At 34.5% G+C, this 22,011-nt stretch overlaps 1 protein-coding gene across 3 annotated transcripts in view; it reads left to right on the top strand.

Annotated features, from left to right (window-relative positions):
* LOC150091747 (cyclin-dependent kinase 14-like) overlaps positions 1-22,011 on the top strand; it is a 205,235-nt gene that overhangs the window by 148,012 nt on the left and 35,212 nt on the right. For all 3 annotated transcript variants that reach the window (XM_090385502.1, XM_090385511.1, XM_090385519.1), the window contains exons 11-13: positions 65-126; positions 10,924-11,044; positions 16,566-16,659. In XM_090385502.1, the coding sequence (XP_090241628.1) occupies positions 65-126; positions 10,924-11,044; positions 16,566-16,659 (277 nt within the window). The remainder of the gene's footprint in view (positions 1-64; positions 127-10,923; positions 11,045-16,565; positions 16,660-22,011) is intronic.

Below are 22,011 nucleotides of genomic sequence, written 5' to 3' on the forward strand. Positions count from 1 at the left end.
TATCCGTATATTTTCATTCTTCGCTCTCATCTCTTTTTTTTTTTTTTTCTCTTTTTTTCTATAGGGATTTGAAGCCACAAAATCTATTGATCAGCGAAGTTGGAGAACTGAAGCTTGCAGACTTCGGTAGGTATTCGCTGGCTCGTCTTGCCGTTTGAAAAGAGTAGGAAAGAGGTATACAGGTGGGTGAACTTGATCGAACGCACGAATGATGATATTGTAACGATTTACCTGTCAAAGCACGTCTCACTTCGAAAAAATATTTCAGGCTCAGTGATCCGAGTATTCCTTAAACAGTACTGGAATTGTAGATAGTGCCATCTTGCTTAATTCTATTTGTTCATACCTCAAAAATTCATTTATTGGATCTTACAAAATACGGTAAATTTTAAATTTACAAATCCACAGGAGGGTGTTCGAAAAGTTCTGATATTGATCACCCTATGGCGCTGTTAGGATACTGAGTAAGTGTAGGAGTCACCATTATGAAGCATGTAGAATTACTGAGTGCTAAAGTTCTGCACCCCAATTGTATTCCATACGTTGTATCAGCATGTTTTATGTGTAGTAGCAAATATTATTTACAGCAGAGTGTAATTATAGTTACCGTATTTTTCAGACCATAACACGTACTGTTTTTCCTGGTAAATGTTCTCAAATTCCCTTGCGTCTTATGGTCCGAATGTATGTTATGTGCACGCAGTCATTTTTTTTTTTTTTAGATCAGGCTATATTGTTTTTGCCTAGCATAACCTAGTGAAGCCTTTCGTTTCACATGTCACACTTATCCTTTATTGCCAAAAAACAACTCAATAAAATCTTACTGCTTTCTAACAGCTTCAAGTGTTTCGGGATAATGAATCAGCTGTTGTTGTAGGGTTTTAAGCTCATCGACAACTTTGGCCGTCATGCGCTGTATATAATATGTCTGTACAATGCTGTGTTCAGTGATCGATTTACTCTTGATAATAGGCTACGTTTAAAAGTCTTTGCCAGATCCAGTAGCGTAGTTACCCTTTTTCGGGCCCGGAGGCAAAGAACATGTTCGGGGCCCTACTTAATAAAAAGGACACCGAGCCTCTAAAGGGCTCAGGCCCGGAGGCAATTGCCTTGCCTGCCTACATGATAGCTACGCCACTGGCCAGATACTGTTATCAGACCAATAAAAGGACTAAAATAAATTAAAAGTGAGAAACATTAAATTAAGGATTTACGAAAATTATAATAAAGATCATAGAAGCTAATCGATTTAATGAGTATAAGTAAATATAAGTACAAGTGATGTGACCAACCTAAAAATCTAAAACCTGAAAGCAGCACCTCAGTCATCACCAAGACAGCTACAACTGGTTTTAAAATAGCAACATAGTCAGTCATTGTTGTTGTCTTGGGTATCAAGAGCGTCAGCGACTAAGACCATACTGCTCTGTGTATACTGTCTGTAAATTGTTTGTGTTCTGTGGTCGATTTTCTGACGAAAAACCTGAGTTTCCGGGAGAAAAAAACATTCTTCCTTCGCTTGAGACTGACTAACTCAGCCACATTATCAAAAGGCCCATAAAAATTCCTCCCGTTATCCCCGGTACTTAAACTCAGGTGTTTACCACCTAATGTGGAGAGGATAGCGGTTCTACCAACTGTGCTACCCCACGAGGGCAGCATAGTCAGAGCTTGAAGCCTAAAGAGATAGGCGCAATATAGCCGAAGTTGCTTTTGCGCCATTAAACCCCAAACAACAACAACCTAAAGAGATAGGATATTTTCAATGGATAGAGTAACCGGCGTGTGTTTCTACCCTTCCAGCTAGTGCTCTAATTAAAAACCATTGACACCTGGACCACTAATATTTGGTAACAAAAACAAGAATACTTTTTGCCAAACGTTCAATTTAACATTAGTTCTCATGGGCCAGAATGTAGCAGAACCCTGTTCCAATTGATTAAACAAACATTTTCATTTCAGATTACCCATGCAAATGGCCTGTACAGTCACAGCACATTGAACCTGTAAATTTTGACAGTTATCAAATTGGTTGCTAAATTGGGGGAGGGGGGGGGGATTGCTACCTGAGACTGACTGACTCGGCTACAGTTAGAAAATCCATAAAAACTTCACATGTAATTGATGGGATTTGAATATAGTACTGTACTACACACTGTTCAAGGAAGGTGGTTATAACTGCTATGCTGCCCTCAGAGGCCTGTTCCAGTTTATGAACTTATTTTTTTAAATAGTAATAGTAATAGTAATGGAGGCATGTGATGCAAGAAAACAAGCATATGAGCTTATGTAGCATCAGCCAAAAAGAAAAAATAAATAAATAAAAACAATTTCACACATCCATTCCCTCTAAAAGTTTGTCCAGTTCCTCCTTGAATTTACTTAAGCTATCAACTTCCACAACAACAGATGGAAGCTTATTCCAGCAATTAACCACCCTCTGGCTAAAGTCAAATTTCCGCACATCTATTCTACAACTGTCTTTCCTCAATTTGAATTTATGTCCCCTCAGGTTCGTAATCTGAGCAAGCGGAAGAATGCCATCAGAATTCAGGGTGCTCAACCCATTCAAGGCCTTACACACCTCAATCAGATCACCTCATAGGTGCCTAGTCTCCAGCCACTGCAATTTGCAGAACTTAAGCCTTTCTTGGTAAAAGGACCCCTTCGTTCCTCTCACCAACCTTGTTGCCCTTCTCTGTACACGCTCAAGCAACTCTACATCTTTCCTAAAATGAGGCCTCCAGACCTGTACACAGTACTGAAGGCATGGCCTGATCATTGCCTTATACAAAGAGATAATCGCCTCCTTTTCCCTACTAGCAAAATTCCTGTATATCATAGATAATACCCCATGACCTGCTCTGGCAGCCTGTCTGCATTGCTCAAAAAACTTCATATCTGACTGCACAATTACACCCAGGTCTTTTTCATTTTCTACCACATTAAGTGTAGTACCACACAGTTGGTACATTTTTCTTGGGTTACTGCTACCCATATGCAATATTTTGTATTTGTATGAAACTCAAAGCCTTCTAGTTGTTTAACTTCCCAAAAGTCCAAAAAGTCCAATAGTAGGCTGTCACTGCCAACTACCTTTGTAGTGGTGGCAAATGAATGTCAAAACTAACAAGAACACATGTATATGTTGGATAAACTTTAGACAAAAAGTGGCCAAATATTAACTTAAGCTTCAAGACATAAACTATGCCACTTTCACCTGAGGCCGACTAACTCAGTCACAATGTGAAAAAAGTTCATAAAAATTCCTCATATCCTTGACAAGATTTGTGTTTATTCCTCTTCCATTCAGTGTGGGGAAGATGCTGATTTTATCCACTGTGTTAAATGCGAGGGCACTCATTTAGCAAAAACACTTACATTTCTAATATTTTTTGCTATTCGGACACCACAATTAATTACGTTTGTTCTCGAATCGGCCATGACCATCTTAAGTAATAGCCTAAACACTTCAAATTTAATTTTAAAAAAGTAAACATATCAACTGGTACGATGTTCCGGCCAATTTTGGTCCTCCGATGTTCTGGGGAATAAACATATAATCATATTTTTTGTTTAGATATGTGAAGTTAGGAACTCCTTGGGTTACATTACTTATCTACTGATTTGGCTTCTTTTTTTTTTATTCTTTAAATAGCAGCTGCGCTATTTATGGAAGTTTACCTATGCAAATAGGTTACCTGGTTGCACTTCAAGCTAGTATCGACCCCGATGTGCGCCATTGGATGATCTCATTTATTTTATTTTAATTTAAAACAACACATGCAATGCACCAGCGAAACCAATAATGGTATGTGATTTGTATTGAATGAATTAGCAATTCTAAAGTTTTATGATATCAGAGTGTTAAACAAAACTAACAGCTACAGAATGATTGAGTAGATAGAGACAAAGTGTGCCAGGGACCACTTCTAGCTGAGACTCTTAATGGGGCTATCAGGCAAGGCTGGGAGCCCAAGGTATTGAAGTAGATAGACTCATAGAATGATAGAAAATGGATTTCCTGAAAGAGACATATCAAACAGCGTTCCTCCACACTGCTTCGATTTTGTTAGAATGTGGTTCCAGACAGCAAAGCCCAATTCAAGTATTGTTCTTGTAAAGTATGATTGCATAATATCTGTAGTCTTTAAACCTGATTTTTTCACTTGATAAAATCAATGATTTTAAAGGCTTGCTGGCAACTTGTTGCAAATGCACATCAAACATTTTCTTGAGAAAAGAGTTCCTAGATTGCTCACTTCATTGTACTTCTTTATAATGGTGGTGCTTGTGGTATATGGAAGGTTGATTAATGATGGAGACATGGAGAGGAGAATGAGAAATATTGATAGATTTTGGATTATGATGAGCCCATTGAATTGAATGCAGAGAGAGAGAGAGAGAGTTTATCAAGAGTTGTTTGTAGTTGATGCTAATCAAGCTGCTTATTGACAATGCAGTAGATTTTGGCATTGTCTGCAAAAGAGCCACATCTTGCAGTGTGCTGATAAAGTTTTGCAGATTTCAGCAAGTTGGTGAAGATAGATTTACGGAGACAGAAACCACTGTTGTCTAGGAATGGATTGAGGTAAGCAAAGAGATGCATATGTACAAGAGTCCCAAATACTTTTTGCTGTACTGTTTTCCAGAAAAATGTCCCTATACTTATGTGGTTAGTAGCACCTTCCTTAAAGCCAGGCTTAATATTTACTTGTTTAGGGTGGACCATATACTTCCTAATTTTGAAAGACAGATTGAAAAATCAACAATGTGGGATTATAGAATGGTGAATGTCTTCCAGAAGATTATTAGTATGTGGTCTCGGCCAGTCTTTCTCCAAGATTTTTTGAAAGTAGTACCAAAACCATTAATGATTAGTACAATATTGATGAGAATACCATCCTTCGAAATCAATAAATTTTTAGTTTCTCTGAACGTCTTCTCGTGTAATCTTTAATAACCATACCAAACCATCCATCAGTCCCCCCAACTCTCATTTCCCCAAGTGGTGGTGTACCTAGCAGTTGGTAGTTTTGTCCCTGTTTAAGAAGTTTAAATTCTATGATGCAAATGGAGGATTGAAATACATTCAGCTGAACTGCGCAGAAGCAATCAGCAAATGTTCGCAATGACAAAAAGGTGTGGCATCACTTTTTCCCCCATCATTGATCAGTTCTGTCTTATTGTTTTATAAAATTCCAGAAAAGGTCTAGCATCTTTCCTGTGCATATGGCTATCCTGAATCGATTCAATAGTTCTGGTATGATGTACATATCAATGCTTTTAACTTATTTCCAGAGATTCCGACTCATAACTGCTTTTCGCTCCCTTTGATACAACTTTTTATATTTTTGATACAACTCTCTTTGATACAACTTCTCTTTGATATGTTATGCAGTGAAGTTATGGGTGGGAAGGGGGCATTCCAAAATAACAACCAGATCTCTAAATAGAAAATCTTACGAAATGGACCACTCGTTGATAAACTATGATATTTTTAATAATCAAATATGCACACAACTTTTTCAATGCTCATGACGAACCACAACAAAGTTTTGGTGCATTTGAGAGAGAATCTTTTATTGCACCACTTTCAATCATAACAGTTACAAGATTGGATAGCATTGCAATGTCCCTTCATGTCCAAAAGGCCTGAGGGTTAGTTCCTTACATACTGTAAATTGCCTTTTCACTGGCCCTCATGGGTAGCACAGTTGGTAGAATCGCCATTCTCTCCACATTGGGTGGAAAAAGCCTGAGTTTGAGTCCCGGCGATGACGAGAGGAATTTTTATAGGCCTTTTTCACAACATGGCGGAGTTAGTCGGTCTCAGGAGAGGGAAGCATGGTTTTTTTTTTTCTCCTGGAAACTCGAGTTTTTCTTCCAGGAAACAGAAAATCGACTACAGAACACAGGCAATTTACAAACAGTATACACACATAGTGATACGGCCTTAGTCACTGATGCTCCTAAAACCCTACTAAAACAACAATAGCCTCTTTGCTATTGGCCTAAATCAAGGTGGCAGTTTTATATAGATTTATATCTATATGGCACTGCCTAATGAGACAAATAAGATGGCATATAATGCAGTTTATAATCGGGGCATGGTAATTAGGTCAATATGAAAAGTGAAAACCATGGAATCGGTTCTGTGGGAAAAGTATTATTTCTAAATAAGCATATCAGTGCAACTTATCATGGTCTAGACTCTTAGTGTATTAATTTGAAAACATTGTGGATTTATTAGTTACTTTTTCTTAGCAATGTGATTTTAAAAATTCCATGTTTGAAACGGATATTTACATTTTGCTAGTGCAGAGCTTATAGGCATGTGGCAATTCTCTCAGCACACCTGGTGGTTGAATATCACATTCTACAACCCATCCCCATACCGTCAGTAAAATATAACATGCACTGTAAAACTAAAAATCACATTCGAAATGGACATATTGGCTATGTTGCCCACACACCACAAAAATAAAATAAATAATAATAATAATTAAAAAAATAATAATAAATAAATCACATTCAAAATTTATTTTTTTAAATGATATATTTACAAGTATTTATATATTGATGAATTTTATAAATAATTTATGCATTTAAAATTTGTACATTTATTTATTTCATTTTATTTATTTTTTTGAAACTTATGTACTTGTGTTGAGTGTTCACAGCATCACAAAAAAAGGCTGTTAAATTAGGGTGATAAGTTCCCTTTTTGAGTAAGGTGTCATTTTCCCAAAAATGATGAAATGGGACACTAGATGGTTTTGTTTTTTACAACAGTGCCATTTTATTTAAGGTTATGGGAAAATTTTATGTAACACATACAATTTTAAATCATGTTATAAAGTTTTAGTTTAAAAGCATTTAAAAGTAAACAGTTATAATATAATAATGTTTACTGATTCAATATCTCTTCTCAGCAGACACGAGTTTGTAATGCACATCTATCAATATAAGTTAAAGCAAGAGAGTCATTGGCAATGGACATTATGTTTCTGAAATAACTTGTGTGGCAGCAGTCATGTTCGTGATTTGGATACACAGTATCTTGTCTCGTGGTTCAGCAGTTGTGACCCATTTTTCTATTTTTTTAAAACCTGATCACCCTATGCTAACCCTTTGTTACTTCCACCCCAAAATGAAACCACAACTATTCAAATAATTTTGTTTGGACAGTAGATTTTATTATTTTTTATTCATTTATTTTATTCATTCATTTTTTTAAATTTATTATTATTATTTTTTTTTTTTTTTGAAATTTAAAAATTTTCTATAATTGCAATAAAATTATCAAAGAGTTGCTAATGTGCAAAAATAATAAGAAACACCCCCATGGTTTGGCAACAAGCTCTTCTTGTATGACTTCTCTTTTTAATAACCTGGCTTACTGTATTGCAAGTACATTCACCAGTGGACAAAAAAAATGCTCTATTGTCTGACTGATCTCCCACTGATGTGGCTCATAAGGTGTTTATTTTATATACAAAATTACTGAGTTTAGTTGCATGTCACAAATCTTACCATTGAATGTCATTAACAATTTTCCACCAAAGAGGAATATGTTCAAAGTAGAAGAATGTGTTCATCTACTTTATACATGTGCAGTTGTAGAAGAGAGTATGCCAACCTAAGGTACTGGTGTCTAGCAATGGTTCTATTTTGAATTATAATGACAAAAGGAGGATATTTTTTCCTTAGGAATTAAATTATTTACTTAAATTATTGTTCTACTTGTGGAGGATTATCAACACCCGGTACTAGCATCAGATATTATTGTTATTAGCATATGGTGCAAGGAAGCCTGAGGCTTATGCTGCACTAGCCAAAAAAAAAATTTCTGAATTACCCTGAGATAGAGAGAGAGAGAGAGAGAGAGAGAACAAGAATCAGAAGTAGAAGAGAATTACCAAGAAAGAGAAGAATGATGATATCCAGCTCAGGACCCTGGGTGTGCCAAGCCCATACTCACCAGATGTGAGCCCTCAAACCATAAGGGGTAAGCTACATTTCTGAATTCACTATAAATCCTGTCTTCAGGCCCAAAATTAGGTGGGGAGTTAGCATATGAGAGTAGCAAATTAAGTTAGATAAATCATAAATCAAGTGATAAATTTATTCTTAAGTTATTTAATTATGTTAATAATGAAGTAAATTAATATAAGGTAACCAATAGGACAAGTCAGGGGCATTCCTTAGGAATGTGGCACCTGGGTGCCAATCGCAATTTGGTGCTCCCTCAAAAAATTTATATATTTTGTTGTCCTTGTATTCATATAATGATAATTAATAACAAAAACAATACAATTATAATTATTTACAACAAAATTTACATAACCACAACTAATAAAAACTATAAATTAAAAATTAATTAGAAAAGAAACAATGAAGTAAAGGTTATACATACAAAAGTATTATGTTTATACATATAAATTATATAACAAAGAAGAATACGATAATATCATAGTAAAAAACTAAATAATGTTTATTCTTCTTGATTTTCTTTTTGAAAAATCATTGACAATTTGAGAATTGCTGAGACTGGAAACAATATCTTTTTCAATACTAATGAGACTTGAATTTGTTATCCTTTCTTGCATCATTGTTGAATTTAAAAATAGTTCTTTACGATTTTTAATTTAGAAAAGCATGCTCTCCATGTGCTATGGTGACAGTAAGGGTGAGAAATATTTGTATTGCAATAGAAACATTGGGAAACATAGCAAAAGATAGGTCGAAAAAATATACTGTAACAGATCATATGCTTCCATGTTTGGCTATATAAAAATTGACAAATTTTCTATTTCTTCACAAAAGTCAGCATTGATGTCAATTTCTTTTAAAGAAGGATCCAACAAATTAGTTTGTGAGTCCATACAATGTTTAATTTTGGTTTCATTATTTACAGATGGAAATGAATAAAGATAAAAAAATTAAAACTATTATTATGAACCTTTAGTTGTTCGATTCTCTCTTCTATTTGTAATATTGTTATATCTAGTATGACATAATAAAAATTCATTTTGTATGAAGCTTCAGGCAAATTTATAGTTTCATAAAGAAACATTCATTTCTTTTTTCATGGTCATATAATTAAGACTTCTGTACATCTAGTTTCACAGTCTATTTCATTAGCAATAGCTGTTGCTTCATTTAACATATTATGAAACCAGCATCTGTTCTATATTCTTTAAAAAAATACTCACTTAATTTGTAACATTTTTATGATTGTTGGTACTGATGTGTGTAAATTTTGCATCGATTTGCTAACAACATTGATTTATTTTTGATAATATATAATACCATATTACAAGAGAACAAATTTGAAATTTGATTTTTGTTATTAATGATTTACCTACATTTCTAGAATCATTATCATGCAAAATATCTGTATGGATATTGTATAGAGCATCATATATTTTATCAAGATTGAATTTAAGGCCTTTTACGGCATCAATTCTACATTCCCGTTGCATTTCAAAAATGAGTTTAAGTGTCATTGTTGGAAGTTCTGATTTTAAGACTCTCCAGTGATATGTTGATGCTGAAAAGAAAATGTAAATTTCCTGGACAATGCTAAAAAAATTGGTTATTTCTAATGAGCCTTTCATGGCATCGTTAATCATTAAATTTAGACTGTGCACAACACAAGGTATGAACTGGTAACATGTTTACATTCAGAAAAATATGACATATTTAAAATTTTCTTCATGTGTACTGTATATAAGTTTCAGGTTTACAGGCACCTCTTGAATGTTGCCGCCCAGATGCAATGCACCCAGAACCCTCAGGATGGCCTGCCCCAGGACAGATTACTTAATAGTTAAATTGGTGATATATTAATTATTACTCATTTACAGAAATATTTGGGAAAAGCACTATTCTCATTGATAGCAGATGACATAGGCTTGCATCATGATGTGAAAACATCTTTCTAGGATAGCAAACCGCATCACAGGGAGATCAGTCAGTTGGCAGAGCAGTTACCTCTTTGTCTGCTGTTGCATATGTATTGAACTGTCATCCAGGTCATCAGAAGGATGATACCACTTTCCTCTGTTATGAATTAGAATGGTGAGCATGTGCACATCTTATACAACTTAAAAATATGTCTCAAATCCAAAAAAAAGTTATATATCAGTGTGGCAAAACGATGACAAGGAAACAAGCTTATACTGTGCCCCAGTGTGAGCTTAAAAAAGAAATCCCACTTTGTTTACTCATCCCTTCTAATAATTTGTCTAATCTTCATTTACATTTATTCAAACTACCCACTTCCATACCATCAGATGGAAGTTTACTCTAACTGGTGTTGGGAACCCTTTCTTTGCCTACCAAAGCCAAACCAATACATGTCATATATATAAAAAAAGGCAAAAAACTGCTATTCTGTGCAAACATTGTGGCAGAAAATTAATTTGTAGTTGACAACTGATCAGTAAACCAGAGCAAGCATGTTAAAATTCTGCAGTTTCCCAGTGTCATTTCAGATTTTATGAAATCTTAATTTCAAGTATCAGTTTTATTGAAAGAATGTTTGAGGACAGGCTATACTAAGCAGAATAAGGGTCACAGCACCCAGGGGAAAGCCACACTTGCTATGTCCTGTTAAAGACATCTATTTTTTAAATATCTACAAAAAATAGATTGGCCAGTGGAAAAATTTTGTTGTGGGGCCTTCCTTCTAACAGTTATAAACTTAAGTATAAACTCACTTATGTATTTGGGCCTCCTGCATTACCATGGCATTTTGTTAAGCCACTGTAACTGTCTGGGAAAATTATTTCATACTTAGTATAGTATAGTACAGAACCTAAAATTATCTTTAATATCATTATCAATTGAAAATGATATACTAATTAAATTAAATATAGCATTAAGTTTTTTTTAAAAACTTTATTTTTTTATAAGGTTTGGCTCGTGCAAAATCCGTACCCAGCAGGACATTCTCACATGAGGTTGTGACATTATGGTATCGCCCACCTGATGTACTTTTGGGATCAACAAATTACTCCACATCATTGGATATGTGGTAACTGATTATGAATTTATATATTTTCTAGCATAGGTCCACCACTATGCAATTCACTGTTCTGTGTGCAGTGTTATTTTATATATATTTGAATGTACAGAAGGTTCTAAGTCTTGTGTAATACTATCTTTATGAGGTGTGATCAAAAAGTTCATGGAATACTGTATCTTGAAATCACAAAATCACAGTGAGTTGTGACATGTTGCAACATGTTAGGCAACTCATTTAGACATAGTAAAACATGACTCACCCAGTTATCTGTAGTCAGTCTGAATTAGCACATTGTTGAATAGGTGTTTTATGTATATTGCCACATTTTAAGATGAGTGGTTTTAGTAAGCAATGAATTTGGATTAAATTTTGTTTCGAATTAGGAAATAGTGCAATAAAAACTCATAAAACTTAAAAATAACCTCTGAAAATGATGATATATGTTGCTTGAAGATGTTTTGGTGGTTTGCAAGTTTAAAGAGGGGCGAATTGTCTGTCAATGATGGTCCTTGCTCTGGCCATCTTTCTTTCAAAAATCAGTTATTCAATCATTTGTGTATATGATCTGATGAAGAACAATTGGCATCTAACTTCCCCAAATTTCTAGTCAAATTGGTATTTCTTATGTGGCATGTCAATCAATTTCAATGTAAGCTTTGGGAATGAAACCTCTTTCAACCAAGTCTGTTTCTTTCATCCTCAATGATGATCATAGAATTCTCGTATGTCAGTATCATTATCAATATACCACCGCTGATCCACACTTTGTTCCTTCCATCATTACTGGTGACAACTGATGGATGTATGGCTATAACCTAGAAACAAAGGTCTAGTCCTCTCAATGGACTATTCAGTCTTCTCCAAGGCCCAAAATAATCTTGACCAAGTATGAAGAGCATGCTTATTGTATTTTTTGATTCAGATATATTGTTCATTATGAATTTGTCCCACATTATCAAACAGTGAACCAGGAATACTACAAAACATTCTACAGCAATAGCATGATACTCTTTGAACAAAACACCTGGCAAAGTAGTCTTTGGGGAATTAGTGCTTGCATCACAATGACTTTCCTGCACCAGTGCTTTCCATTCAAGAATTTTTCGTGAAACACTCCATCACTGGTCCCATCATTACGTGGTTAGCATCAGTGTATATATATATATACACACACACCGATGAGCCAAAACATTATGACCACCTACCTAATATGATGTTGGTCCTCTACGTGCAGCCAAAACAGCTTGTACCTGGCGAGGCATGGACACTACAAGATTTCTAAATGTGTCTTGTGGTATGTGGTACCAACACGTAACCAGCAAATCCTTTAACTCCTGTAAAGTCCGTGGTTGAGACACCACAGATTGGAGTTACTGGGAGGCCATGGCAATACCTGGAAGTCTTCCTCATGTTCTGCGAACTAGTCTCGAACAATCCGGGCAGTGTGGCATGGTGCATTATCCTGCTGAAAGATGGCACCACCAGAGGGGAAGACCGTTGCCATGAAAGTGTGCACCTGGTCAGCAATGATGTTTAGGTAGATGGTAGACATCAGAGTGCCCGGCATATGGATGACTGGACCCAGGGTATCCCAGCAGAACATCGCCCAAAGGATGACACTGCCGCCACCGGCTTGTTTTTGTCCGACGGTACATCCAGGCACTATCATTTCCCCAGGTAAATGATGCACACATACCCGGCCATCGACATGGTGCAACAGGAAATGTGATGCATCAGACCAGACGACCTTCTTCCAATCACTCAAGGTCCAGTTTTGATGCACGCATGCCCATTGTAGGCGCTGCTTCTTGTGACCCGTGGTTAGCATGGCCACTCAAAGCTGCCTGCGCTATGCAGCCCCATTTTCAGCAGGTTTGATGTACTGTGTGTTGTGACACATTACTCCCGTCACCAACATTCCAAGTACCAGCGGATTGCACCACAGTCACCCTTCTGCTACCACATACCATCCGGGAGAGCCTTTGCTCACCTCGAGCATTAATGAGCCGTGGTCATCCAACACCTCACCAGCAGTTCATGGGTTTCCCCTCCTTGGACTACTTTCAGTAGGTACTAACCATGGCTGACTGTGAGCACCCCACCAGCCGTGCCATTTCAGATATGCTCTGACCCAGTCGTCTGGCCATTACAATTTGGCCTTTGTCAAACTCGCTTAAGTCTGCTGCCTTTCTCATCTGAAGAACAAGAATAACACTGATTAACGGAGTTTAGTATCAGGCGTCTTTTATACCGTGTTCCAACCTACGAACGTGCCGTAGTTCACCTGCAGTTGCTTCGATTTGCATAACAACTTGCTGGTCATAATGTTTTGGCTTATCGGTGTATATATATATATATAGTGTCAAGGAGATTGCTCCAAAACACTGCGACCTAATTTTTTTTAGATCTTGTTGCAGTATCTTACCCTGATTACTGTCATTAACCACCCTACAGAGGTGCCTCCATAGCCAGGTGGGTAGGAACAGCAGTGTGTAGCACACGCTTCTTGATTAGACCGGGGTTCGAGTCCGTGACCACCAAATATGGAGGATGCGGAAAGGTCAGGGAATGACCACCGCATATCCCTGGAGCAATATGGCCTTAGTTGCTAATGCTCCTAAAAACCAAAAATAACAACAATAACCACCCTACCAATCTTGTTATCATCTATAAACTTAGTAGTTAAGCCTGATATACTTTCATCAATATCATTAATAAATATAGAAAACAATGGGCCCAGCACTGAATCCTGGAGAACTCTACTAATAACATTAGTCCATCAAGAGCAGTGTCCATTAATAACTGCTCTGTCTTCTCCTACTCAATCATCCCTTGCCCTTAATGACTCACTGCTCCAATTTATAAAGCAGTCTTTTATATGCAACAATATCAAAAGCTTTCCTGAAATCCAAGTATATAATATGAAAATTAATTTTTGCATCCAGTTTCTTTGTTACTGCACCATAGTATCTGATCACATTGGTCAGACAAGATTGCCCCTTAGCAAATCCATGCTGTGACTGTAGCATATCTGCATTCCTGTCTAAATGGTACTGCATTACTTACTTCTTTAACCATAGACTCCATTATTTTTCCTTGAACAGGCCTGTAATTACTCATGTCACCTCTCATGACTCCCCTTTGTGAATCGGGGATACATTCATGTGTCTAGTCCATAGGGACCTCCCTTAATCCAAAGATGCTCTCATAATTATGGCTAAGCTTTTACTTACCTCCTTTGCTGCCTCCCTTAATATAATTGGATAGATCCCATCCATCCCCAGTGCCTTTTTTATGTTAAGCTTCTGCAATTTCTCTTCCATTTTCCTCTCAGTTATCACAAAATGATTTAGCTCCCTATTAGATTTTGATGAACTTCTGGCATCCCCCTCCCTAAAGAACTCCTCATGTGTGAATGTATATGCAAAATACCTATTCAGTTTTTCAGCAGCTTGAGCAAGATCATCAGCAGTTAAACCATTAACATCAAGCGGACCAATGTGATTCAACCCCTTCCTTCTACTGTTAAAATAAATAAAGAAGACTTCTCATAATCTGCCTTATCTTACCTAACCTCCTGTGTGACTTGATTACAGATTAGTTTATATCTACCAAAGGGTTCTGTATTGCCTGACAATTATATACATCCAGTGCATTTTTCTTCTCTGCCACAAGTCTCATGAGTTCATCTGACATCCATTTAGGTATAAGCCTTGAATAATATTTCTTTGTTGGTGAAAGCATAGTAGCCTCTATGATTACTTCCCTTAATGTTGTCGTTTAGAATTTCAATTGGTAACATCATCAGTTAGTCCCACTGCATAGAATTTAAAAACTGTGTGAGACCCCTGTAGTCACCCTTACGAAAGCAAAAACCCTTCCCTTTGCCCTTGACAGTAGTTATGTCTTTAAATTAAATTCTTTAAATTCAGTTCTAAAATAAGAACAAGCTTAATAGCCATCTAATGGGAATCTGACCTTTCACAAACTAATTTATAAGGTATTAACTTACAAAACAGCTCAATTTACATCTGATTACTTTATTTCTCTCTACCTAGATACAAATCCATTTACTTTTTTGGGAAATTGAAAGGAATAGATAAATCTAGGTCACATTTCAAGATGACTGGAGAAAGAGTCATCTTTCTAGACCCACCTCGCTTTCTCTCTGCTGAAAATAGCCTTAGGAAAATACGGATATGACATGGGTGGATGGCTAGACAGCAACGGATTTTAATATTTAAATGATTTAGTTTTATTGTTTGTTGCAATATGAAGACAAAGTATATATTTTATATTAAAAAAATATTAGCAATAGCCTACTTCAGTAGCTCCCATATTTTTTGCCCAGAATAACCACTTTCAGAATCCCACATTTTGGTGTCTGTTTACAGCTGTTGTGATACTCTTCAATCTCCTAGTTGTTAGCTGATTTTTCTTTGCATTTTGTCTTCTACAAAATGTATTTATCTTATATTCCAGTATATAAGCTGATTTCTGTTTTTTTTCCTTGAAAACAATTTATGCTTAATCATGTATTTGCCATATAAGCTGACTCCCCACTCCCTTATAGTTATCTTTCACATCTCATGTAATGATGTATTACTGTAAAATCTTCATTAAGAACCACTGTCTACTTTTTAATTAAATTATTTCTACTCTTTCATGTAAAAGCTTACATTGAACATTTTATTATTCTGCACAGTAAATGCTAAAGAAAGCAGTAAGCGTATACAGTACTCCCTTATGTAGGTCATGAAACTAAAACCTATACACATAGGTGATGACATGACATCACATCACTCTTATTGGTGCTATATGTGTACGTGGATAGTTTTGATCATGTAACCAAGCCATTCCTTGTTACCAGTTTAGAGCTGTCTAGTGAATTTGTTTCTCTGTTAATGGTGCCTGAATATGGAATATGCATTTGTTAATAAGAAATTGATAATCATGGAAGCTTACCTTTGGAGAACTCGAAATAAATATGAAAACAAAACTCCCGATGAATTCCGTGAACTCTTTTTTTCTGAAGAAGATGAACTAATTTTTTTTGGTTTTAAAGGATGAGAAACAATGTATATTTCTGTCAAAATATACATGTAATATATTATAAATATACTTGTATGATTCATCTCTTTGTAACTCTGAACATGTACCTTTAATTCAGGTTCAAGATTTATACTCAGAATATGTCAACTTTAAAATTATAGATGATTTTTTAATGCCTCAAAGGTCAAATTATATGCTAGAATATATGGAATATTTTTATGTTACTTTTCACATTAATTATTTTAATGATTCATTTGATTCTTTGATCAACAGCTTATCCATCATATGATATATAAAAAAATATAATTGTGGCTGCATAAATATTTCGGAATCTAATATGCTTGCCTCATATTTGATTTGTAATGTGCATAAATGTGTAATTTTTTTATACAGAGAATAATTCTTACCTAATTCAGCCATCTTAATATTGTATTTTCAAATATACTTCTATCACATCATTAATCTCTGTGTATTTTAGGGGAGTTGGATGTATATTTGTGGAAATGATCATTGGAAAAGCAGCCTTTCAGGGAATGAAAGATACTATGGACCAACTGGATAAAATATGGAGGGTAAATTTTATTTTTAAGTTCTGCTGTTATTTTTAGTTGATGAAAGTGAAACCATAAGTAGAATTAAATTTAATTTCTACTAAACATAGATTTAGATCCAAAAAATTTTACTTTTTTCAAATTATTTTCTTCAATTAAATGTGGAAATAAATTTCCTGTAAAATGAAAAAAAGTCAAATAGATTAAAAAAATTATTAAAATTAGGCATTAATTCTTTTATGTGTTCATTAAATTTATTATATAACGTAATCTTTTGTTCTTATAAGTGTTTATTCATTCATGAATTGTCAGATTAATATTATAATGAAAATATTATTATTGTTTTGAAATATTCAGAATATAAAATTATTTTATATTTCCATTATTTTAGAATAGTTATTTTGGAGTAAGTTACATAGCAAATGGGTTTATGCATTGTAGCCGCAAGGTTTACTTGAACTTTCCTTTCATTCAGGTATAGTAATTAGTTAACAGACTGAACAAAGTTACATTACACATCTAGACCTGCTAGATGTGTAATGTAAAAAAAATCGTACATATTAGCACATCAGAAAAGAACTAACTTCAGACATGTAAGCCATGTCAGAAGAATCAAAATCATATTATTTTTTAAATAAAACCACATACCATATAATGTTAAACAAAAATTTTAGAAAACAAAACTAAAGACTTAAATTAAAAAGGATATCCAACCCAAGTGGTTATTCTTGTTTATACTCCGGCGCAACCACCAGGTCAGTGGAGTTTACAATAGATTATCAATACAAACATTAATCTTATTTATCAGTCGCGGGTATGAACAACAGTCCACTCAAAAAGCACGTGTTCTGCACTCTCACTCTTAAAATCTTCCCGATAAAAGGATTAAAACCATTGGAATGAGAATGTGATCAAATAAATTTAATTTCTTGTTCACCACAAAAGTTGAAGAAACCTTCCATTTGAATTGGCAAGTAAGCAGATGAAGAGCCAATCCTTCATTCACTTCAGAGTTAAAAATCATATTTTGCTCTTTACAAAATTATGAAAAGTAGTACAGGCAGTTTAAATCCTGCCAGCCACAAAAAATACAAGAGAGAAAGGATAAGAAAATTTTCCTGTTTTTCATTGTTTTGAAAAGGCCAAAATAAATTAGTTATTTTATAAATTCAAAGTTATTACTTATTGAATTATTACCAGTAATGTTCCACTGTGGGCACAGTGAATGAAAAGCTGGAACTGCATCCTGTTTTTTAAAAGCTAACACTTAATATATTTTTTATTAATTCATTTAAACATTTTTAAAATGGTAGGACTGTATTTATCTCTTCATGCATGATGAGATTGCTTGCTTTTTGTAACCAAGTTAATTTGGATGCCTGAAGTGTTACTATTAGCTGCCAACCATCTACTAATTTGTATTTACATAAAAATTATACTTATGCTATTCTCAAAATGAAAAAGGGATGTAGATTCTCATTATGTTCATCATAGCCTCAGAAAACATCGCACGTACTACAAGATATTTCATTGAAGAGGCCTCTGGAGTCAGGAACACTGTGATTCATCTATAATGCTACTAAAACACTGACTCAAATCAATAAAATACCTTTATTAAATAATAGATATTTAATAACAGGAAGGAAAATCGTTTTGAATATTTTCGTTAGATTCTTTTAATTGCGTTAATTTGAATTTTAATTGTTTTAAATTGATTTTGAATTGTGTTAAATTGATTATTTAATTATTTATATTTTACTTTAATGTTCCGGTAAGTTGTCGATTTTTTCGTTTTAATTTCTGGAGGGTATCATACGAAAGTGTTCCACGTACTATATTGAGGTTAACTCCTCTTATTTATTTACTAATATTATTATCAACGTAGAACATATTGAGTTATTACAGCTCTGATTCATACTATCTTTATTAAATAAATATACTGACTGTATAAACTGTATATTAAAACAAAATAAGATAAAATAAGATGATATTATAAAAAGAATGAAAAATAAAAGCGCTAAAAAGATATTCAAAATTACTAAAACCGTAGCTTTCGGCAGCAGTGGCTGCCTTCATCAGCAATAATGGTTACAGGTTATCCAACAATCTATATATGTACACCTATACATCACCAGCAGGTATGGAACACGAACTACTGCACTTGCATTCGGTCCACTTCCCGTGCATTGGAACCAGATGTAGAATAGATGTGCAGAAATTTGCCTTTAGCCAGGTGGTTAATTGCTGGAACAAATTTCCATGTTGTTGTGGAAGTTGATAGGGTGAATAAATTTAAGGAGGAACTGGACAGGCATTTGGAGGGAATGGTGTGATTTTTTTTTTTTTTTTTTTTTTGGCTGATGCTGCATAAGCTCATACACTTGCTTTCTTGCATCACATGCCATTACTACTACTACTACTACATGTTGCTGTAGAAAACAATCCTCCAATAAATCCACAAAAGTTTTGCTAGCATGCAAGTGACCAATCCACAAGTTCCAATCAATATCTAGAAAGTTAAAATCCGCCATTAAAAGATGTTCCGATTTACTGGCCTACTCTATTTCTCTGCACAATTGTTCATTGTACTCATCAGAGTCATTAGGCCTATAATGCACTCCTACTCTCATTTTCCCTTTCCCAGTGTTTATGTCACACCAAACGTTTTCAAAATTGCACTGTCCACCCATGTCAAATGGATGCACTTCCTCCTTAGATTTTATTTGTTTCCTAACTAACAGCATAACTCCTCCTCCCTTCCTGTCCTGTCTATCCTTTCTGTACACATTATACTCCCCAAATTCCAATCCTGCACTAATATCTGTGTGACACCATGTCTCTGATATCCCAACAATATCTGCCTTTGATGTCTTGACCAGCACTTCACAAATTCATCAAATTTATTTATTATACCTCTAGCATTGGTGTACATGCAAGTATACATACACCTGTTCTTGCTCTTAGTTACCCTAACACATCCCATGTATTTACTTGTTCCATAATGACTCCCAGCAGGTCTTGAAATCCCCAGAAACTTGCTCTCTAGGCTGCTGCTCATTACAATAGAAGCAGTGCAAGAATCACTTTTGCTTCTGCCTGCGGCTACTGTTAATCTTTTAGTCTGTGAATTCCTCCCCCCCCAAGCTAGCAGTTTTCCAACCCACCTAACACTGCCTCTATAGCATCAGCAAATATTCTTGCTCCCTTTCTATTTAAGTGTATCCCATCCCTATAGAAGCAGTCTCTCCTGTTAGCAACTTAAAATATAAATTTGGTATTTTTAAGTCAGATAGCATAGATTGTACATATTAATCCAAAAACACCTAGAAAAAGAAAGGTATTAAAGGATGGTATGAAATAAAGTATATACAAAAGGTACAGGAAATAAATAATGTAAAATAAGGTACTTTATAATCCACAGAAATCAATTTCCCTACTTTGACTTTTGATTTTTGTGACTTTGATGTAACTTATTTCACATCATTTATTTTTCATGCTTTTTATATATACTTTATTTCATACTGCCTTCTTTTAATACATTTCTTTTATTAGGCATTTTTCAATTGTCAGGCACAATCCATGCTACCCAACTTTAGCATACTGAATATACATCTTAAAATAACCCTATCCCTGTTTTACTCCAAGGGATAAAATATCCCTTGGTGTAAAACTAAGGGATATTTTCACCAAGTTATCACACTGCACTATAACCTTTTCTTTCTGCCCCAGTCATAGAAATTATACTTTTTAATTTTATTCTACTGTTTATAATTAGCCACACAGTAAACACAGAGCTCTGTTACTAATATTAAGGCCCTGGCTGATCAATTATCATTAACATTGTCTATATTTAAGTTTTTTTCCCTATTACTGCAAAATTCCTATATGTAAGTATGTACATACATATATATATATATTTATAAACAGCTGTGAAAAAGCATTTAAGGATGCCTAGAGGTTCTATTGTTACAATCAGAATTGAATTCCATAAAGTTGGCAACAGTAAATTAACATTTACAAGTTTTCATTATGTTAATTCTAATTATAAGATATTTTTCTTATTAAGAAACATATATTGTACAATAAATAAAGAATAGTACAATATAGTACAATAAATAAAGAATGGTACAATGTAGTACAATAAATAATGGTACAATGTAGTACAATAAATAATGGTACAATGTAGTACAATAAATAATGGTACAATATAGTACAATAAATAATGGTATAATATAGTACAATAAATAAAGAATAGTACAATATAGTACAATAAATAAAGAATAGTACAATATAGTACAATAAATAAAGAATAGTACAATAGAGTACAATAAATAAAGAATAGTACAATAGAGTACAATAAATAAAGAATAGTACAATAGAGTACAATTAATAAAGAATAGTACAATATAGTACAATAAAGAATAATACAATATAGTACAATAAAGAATAGTACAATAAAGAAAAAAATATAGTGCAAATAAAGAAAACTGATAAAGAATGTGAAGCAGTTTAAATATCTAGGATATTTAAATTGTGCAAATGGATGGTTCATCTGATGATGAGATTACAAGGAGAATTAATGAGGGAAGAAATGTTTTGGGAATGTTGAATCCAATATTATGGAGCAATGACATTCTCCTGAAAACAAATGATTACTATATAATGCAATTTTTCAGAGTATCTTACTGTATGGATCTGAAGTTTGGACTATAAAGGAAAGGCAAAGGAAAAAATTGCTAGCTGTTGAGATGGATTTTTGGAGATCAGCCTGAAGATCTAAACTAGAAAGAGTTAGGAATGAAGACATAAGAAAAGCAATGGATGCTCAAATAAACATCATCGACAAAACAGAACAAAAAAGATGAGAATGGTATGGATATGTTATGAGAATGGGGAAGAGCTTATTACCTAAAAAAAGTAATGGAATGGACACTCCCTAGAAGGAAAAGGAGAGAAAGACCTAGAAGCACATGGATGGAGGGGATGAGGGCGGCTATAGAAAAGAGGAAATTGAAGAATGGAGATTGGGAGGACAGAAAAGAGTGGAGGAACAAAATCAAATTATAAAAAAAAAAAAAAAAAAGGTAGGTCGAGGATAACTGTTGATACAACAGAGAAATCCAAGAAGATATTGTACTAGGTGATTTGAGGCTATTATATCCTAAGTCCAGGACTGTACAGTGGTTTTTCAGGGAGTCTGGGTGCATAGTTGGTTTTGTTCCCCCTTCTTTATTATAACTGTTATGCCATTTAAGAAATGCTTTGAGAGACCTCCCCCCTTCTGTGTTGGGGCTTAGTTGCATTGCATTCAGCACAACCTCCCCTTTTTCACAGCCCTGCCTGAGCCTGAAGAAAAGATGAAAATATTGTTTT

This window comes from Mastigoproctus giganteus, chromosome 1 (assembly GCF_048544385.1).
Source record: "Mastigoproctus giganteus isolate SK-2022 chromosome 1, ASM4854438v1, whole genome shotgun sequence".
Lineage (NCBI taxonomy): Eukaryota > Metazoa > Arthropoda > Arachnida > Uropygi > Thelyphonidae > Mastigoproctus > Mastigoproctus giganteus.